At 41.7% G+C, this 6,000-nt stretch overlaps 1 protein-coding gene across 6 annotated transcripts in view; it reads left to right on the top strand.

The window, feature by feature from the left end:
• The window catches only part of SETX (senataxin), an 86,627-nt gene that overhangs the window by 55,295 nt on the left and 25,332 nt on the right, over positions 1-6,000 (top strand). For all 6 annotated transcript variants that reach the window (XM_081803821.1, XM_081803823.1, XM_081803819.1 and 3 more), the window contains 3 exons: positions 1,362-1,594; positions 2,550-2,717; positions 3,249-3,405. In XM_081803821.1, the coding sequence (XP_081659947.1) occupies positions 1,362-1,594; positions 2,550-2,717; positions 3,249-3,405 (558 nt within the window). The remainder of the gene's footprint in view (positions 1-1,361; positions 1,595-2,549; positions 2,718-3,248; positions 3,406-6,000) is intronic.

The raw sequence follows: 6,000 nt of genomic DNA, 5'->3' as shown, positions 1-6,000 counted from the left end.
CCTGGGTGGCTCAGTTGGTTAAGCGACTGCCTTCGGCTCAGGTCATGATCCCAGGGTCCTGGGATCGAGTCCCGCATCGGGCTCCCTGCTCTGCGGGGAGCCTGCTTCTCCCTCTCCCACTCCCCCTGCTTGTGTTCCCTCTCTCGCTGTGTCTCTCTCTGTCAAATAAATAAATAAAATCTTTAAAAAAAAAAAAAAATAAGTGTGGTCCAGCCCAGTTCTTCCTGTAGAGTGCATTTAGGGGCGTAGCAGGAGGGGTACATAGCTTAATCTGTGCTTTTGACTCTTGCAAATGATGACATGTGCCAAATTTATATTTCTAAGGTATTCTCCTTCCAGCTCCTCAAGCATCCAACTATCTGACATCTCCATTTGCAAGTATGTTAGACAAAAAGACCAAAGGAAGCGCTTGATTTTCTACCTGACATCTACTATTCCTTCTGTTTTTCCCATCTCAGCAAGTGGGGCCTGCCTTTTTCTAGTTGCTCAGGCCCAAAACCCCAGTCATCCTTGATCCTTTCTTTGTCTCACATCCTGCATGTAATTCATCAGCAAATCCTGTTGACTCTTTCTTTGCAAAGTATCCAGAATCCAAGCCCCACGTCTGCTTACTACATCCTGGTCCACACAACCATCAGCTGCAGTGGCTTCCTGGTGGCCTGTTTGCTTCTGTACTTTTCCCATTGCTGTTTATTCTCCATCTGCAGGAAGAGCGATTCTTTTAATGTCTAAGTTTAAGCATGTCACTTCCCAGTACAAAGCTGCCCTGTGGCTTTCTACCTGACTTGGAATAAGGTTCAAAGTCCGTATTGTGGTCTGCAGAGCCCTATAAAATGGAGCCCCGTTTTCTCCTCTGAGTCTTCGCAGCACTTGTCTCTCTACTTTTCCTTCCAGCCATACTAGGCTTGTCCCTGTTCCTGAAATACTCCAGTCACATCTTTGCTTCATGGTCTTTGCAATTGTGGATTCTTTGCCGGTAGCACCCTTTCCTCAGATAAGGGCGTGGCCTACTCATTTATTTCAAGTATCTACTAAGATACCATCTTATCAGGAAGACCTTCCCTGACTTGCCTGTGACGGTAACAGCTCCCTCCCATCCCTCATGATTTCTTCATCCCCTTTCTCTGCTTGCTTCATGGTGCTCATCACCACCTGACGTGTTTATTTGGTTATCTGCTTCCCTTTTCTTGAAAGGAATTGCCTGGTTCTTTGGAAGCATTCAGTAAACATTTGAGTGAATTACTTGAACAATATCATACAAAAAACATAAGTTAGAAAATACATAATTCTGAATAACCTTTTTAGCTGGACAACATTATTCCCTGGCAACTGAAATTGCTTTTTCTCCTTCTTGGTAATAGTGCGCAATGGGAAATCTGAGTGTTCCCTTTCCATCCAGACTCAAGATAATTTGCCAGTCAATTTAAATGAACTCGTGAAATGCGTTGTAATCAGTTCTCTGGTAACTACACAAAGGAAGTTGAAAGCCATGTCTTTGTTGAGTGGACGGAACCAACTGGCCAGAGCTGTTCTGAATCCAAACCCCATGGACTTCTGTACAAAAGATTTACTAACTACAACATCTGAGAGAATTGTGAGTCATGGTTAAACGGGAACGAAAAGTCTGAACATTTCGTGTCAGAATGTGACAGCATCATGTCGTGTTTATTCATTGCACATTCCTGTATGTCTGGGACAAAGCTGTATCCCCGTATGTGCACAGTGAGGATGTGTGGCGCTTTGTTATGTTACTCAGCTTACCTCAGGAAAAAAGTGTAGTGCAATAAAGAATTGAAAATATGCTTAAAGAGGAGCATTAAAATGTTAGATGAGCATCCTACTTAAATGCTTGTTAGGTGATTAAAATTCAGAGGTAGGAGTAGGTTAATAGAGTTAATTTTGCATTTGAAAGATCGATGGAGAATTGACAGGTAAAGTTGCCATTTTGCATGAGCATGTATGTTCTCGCTGTAAGAGCTATATATATTCATTCCAGGAGATTAATACTGAGGAAGGCAAGAGAAAAGTAACAGTGTTTGGACCGCTGCTGTGTGGGGGCTTTCTGTGCAGTATCTCATTCACTTCTCGTCCTCTCCGGAATCCCAGATTTAATGGATGACAAAGGCATAGACTCAGAGAGGTTAGGAGTTTAGAGACCTAGCTTGTGAGTGAAGCTGAGGTTTAAACTTAGATCTGATCCAAAATCCGGAATGTTAGGAAAGAAAATCTTAGAACGTTTTTGTACTATCTATGGAAAGAATAAATAGAAGAAAAGTACTGAACAATTTATTGTGATCCTCTTTGTAAGAATCACAAATAAAAATGCAGTTGTTGTAGTTGTAGGTGGGCTGAAGCCTACAGACGCTCATAAATAACTTCATAGTAGCGAAATTGGTTCTGTAGATTAAAGGTCATGTTGGGGTCTTTCCTGATCATAACCAAAGCTTCTGTCTGATAAAGGTTAGAAGAAATTCAAATGGTTTTCTCTTCTTCCTCTCCTGTGCCACTCCAGGAAGAGCAACTCATTCTCACTAATGTCTTTTGCATAGATCGCCTACTTAAGAGATTTCAACGAAGACCAAAAGAAAGCGATAGAAACTGCATATGCCATGGTCAAACACTCCCCGTCAGTTGCCAAGATCTGTCTGATTCATGGACCACCTGGAACAGGAAAATCAAAAACTATTGTTGGCCTCCTGTACCGCCTCCTGACAGAGGTAGAGTATGTGAGGGCGTCCGTGCTGGGAGCCGAGCACATTGTTCCACATGAGTTAACTGACATACGTAAATGACTACTACAGGTCTTCCTCCCTGCACTTTTGTGTATCTTTTTGATACTGTGTGGAACTGTATCTGAGAAAGAGGTAGCAGAAGGAGACAAGGGTATAAAAAGTAAAAAGAGCAGAAAATGTCCTGTGTGACACTAAGCTGAAGGGCTAGAATGGTGGTCTTGTCACGTCTAATGCCAAGAAACTGTCTGGAATGTATTCCTGGGCTACATTTTGGTTGGATTGAGTATGGAGTAAAATAACTGGATAGTGAGGTGAGGCTCAGGGAAGCTATGATAAAATGTCCTGCTAGAGTCATTTTAATGTCAATGTAAGATGTAGTTGCTGTTACTTTTAAGTATTTATAAGGGGAACTTTCAAACATACACGGAAGTAGAGAAAAACTGGAAAACTCTGTAATAGAGCTCATCAGTATTTTTTGTTTGTCTGTTTGTTTGGCGTGTGTGTGTCAAATTGTAGAACCAGAGGAAGGGGCATTCAGATGAAAACTCCAATGCCAAAATCAAACAAAACCGTGTCCTTGTGTGTGCGCCTTCCAACGCAGCTGTTGATGAACTTATGAAAAAAATCATCCTTGAATTTAAAGAAAAATGTAAAGACAAGAAGAATCCTTTGGGTATGATACTTATATGGCTTTTAATTTGTTTTTGGTTTTGTTCTGTGTTTAGTGTGGGCAGCTTTGAATGCCAAAGAATAAGCCAGTTTTGGTAATAACTTCTGCTTGGGGCTGTGGCCCATACGTACTCATCAATTCATTTAGCAAGTTTTATTGAGCATTTATTGAGCCTGTGCCAAGGCCCTGTGCTAAGTACTGAGGTTTCAGCAGTGAAACCTTCCAGGAGATGATAATGAGGAAGTGGATCACTGGGCAGTTAGAGTATAAATCTGGACATTCTGTAAGAGCAGTAAGATGTGGCTACTTTCAGACACCTTAGAGCGGCCCTTGGTTCAGTTGTGGAGCGTTAAGGAAGGCTCCTGGGGGAAATGATGTCTAAGATGAAACCTGGAGAGTAGTTAGGAGTTAGCCGTGGGAAAGGATTGGTGGGTATGGGGAGCTCTAGCAGAAGTTACTCTCAGTAACAGGGACCAGAGGCGAGAGAACCTCCGTGCAGTATATCTGGAATATCATAAGCCCCACGAAGGCGAGGGTTTAGGCATTACGTTTGCTGCACTCTCTCCAGTGAGATTCAGGCCATGAGGGTACGCAGGGACTGTGTTTGTTTCCTGGGGGAGGTGTGTGAGTTCTGTATTGGGTTTTGATGGTCAGGTGTACCTCATATGAAAGGTCAAGAGTTTATAAAAACACTGGTCTACCATAGGTAGACCTTGAAGTGAAAATGTTGGGTTGAAGGATTTGTGCATCTTCGGTTTTCTAGATAGTGCCAAATTGTCCTCACACGTGGGTGTAGCAGTTTACACGTCCAGGAGCAGCTCCAATGCATACGCAGTGGTGTGGTTTTAACGTGCCTTTCCCTGGCTGGCTGAGGGAAGGTGAGCACTCTCAGGCGTGTGCTGACCGTGCAGCTGGGCCGGGATCAGGACAGGGCCAGCCAGGCATCCAGGTTGGATCTTCCAATTTGTTAGAGAAAAAATGATATCTTCTGGCTGTAGAAGAGAACTTTGGTCTTTTATACTGCATTCATTGTCACTTCTTCCACTACTTGCAGCTGTCCTGGTCCTTTGTCATTAGTTTTTGTCATGAAGGGCTGTTGAATTTTATTGCATGCATTTTGTTGCATCTGTTGAAATGGTAATGAAACTTTTTTCTTTAATCTGTTAGTGGGGTAAAGTACAGTGTTTTTCTAATACTAAAATATCTTTGATTCCTAGAATAAGGCCAACTTGGTCATGTATTATTATTTTTTAACACGTTGCTAGATTGCTAATGTTTAATTTAGCATTTTAAAATTAGTACTCATGAATGAAGCCAGCCTGTGATTTTTCTTTGTCCTGTCTATGTTTGGGTATCATTACACTGACTTTAAAAATGTAATTGGGGATAATTTTTTGTTAATTCTTTGGAATGTTTTATATATGACAGAGATTATCTATTCCTTGAAGATTAATTTGTTTTTAGTGTTGTTTTGTTTATTGACAGATGGGTAAGTTTTAATCTGTCCGAATGTCTTAGCTGTTAATAGGTCTATTCAGGTTTCTGTATTTTAGTGAGTTTGGCTAATTTGTATTTTTTCAAGAAAAATCAACATTTCCTCTTAATTTTTAAATATATTGGTATAAAGTTGCTCATTGTATTCTCATTTTAAAACTCTCAACTCTATTTTGATTGGGTCACCTTTGTCATTCCCTGAATTATATATTTAGTCCCTAAATCCACATGTGGTATGAGCCTATGTTTTGAAAGTCCTGGAAGAGATTTTGGTTTTTCCCAGCTAAGCCCAGGCGCAGTTAGATTCATTTCCTTTTCATCCTCCCACCTCTTTCAGGCCCTCTTCCTTTCCAGTGGGTTTTATTTATTTATTTTTTAAAGATTTTATTTTTATTTATTTCACAGAGAGAGACACAGAGAAAGCGTGAACACAAGCAGGGGGAGTGAGAGAGGGAGAAGCAGGCTTCCCGCGGAGCAGGGAGCCCGCTGCGGGGCGCGATCCCAGGACCCTGGGATCATGACCTGAGCCAAAGGCAGATGCTTAATGACTGAGCCATCCAGGCGCCCCATCCAGTGGGCTTTAAAATCCAAGCCTCCATTATAAAGTTCTATGTCTTCACTGGAATGGTAGTTTTGCCAGTGTAGACATTTGTCAAACTGTACAACTAAAGATTTTGAAACATCTGCATTTTATTGAATGTTCAGTAAAAAAAAAATTCTGAGCCCCTAGACAGCACCAACCCTGACTCATCCTGTTCCCCCAGGGAAGCCTCAGCACCTTGTGGGCTTTCAACTCTGGTTTTGAGCTTTCTCTTTGTTTTTGGCCCCTAGGAATTTCTCTTGCATTTCTGTGAGCTCACCCTGCAGTTTAAAGGAGTCTGTTTTATTTTATTTTATTTTATTTTATTTTATTTTATTTTATTTTATTTTATTTTATTTTATTTATTTGACAGAGACAGAGATAGCGAGAGCAGGAACACAAGCAGGGGGAGTGGGAGAGGGAGAAGCAGGCTTCCCATCAAACAGGGAGCCTGATGTGGGGTCGATCCCAGGACCCTGGGATCATGACCTGAGCTGAAGGCAGACGCTTAACGACTGAGCCAC

The sequence above is a fragment of the Leptonychotes weddellii genome, chromosome 14, assembly GCF_054177405.1.
Source record: "Leptonychotes weddellii isolate Sample4059 chromosome 14, ASM5417740v2, whole genome shotgun sequence".
NCBI lineage: Eukaryota > Metazoa > Chordata > Mammalia > Carnivora > Phocidae > Leptonychotes > Leptonychotes weddellii.
Note: the sequence above shows the minus strand (reverse complement) of the source record. Positions and strands in the feature narration are given on the sequence as shown.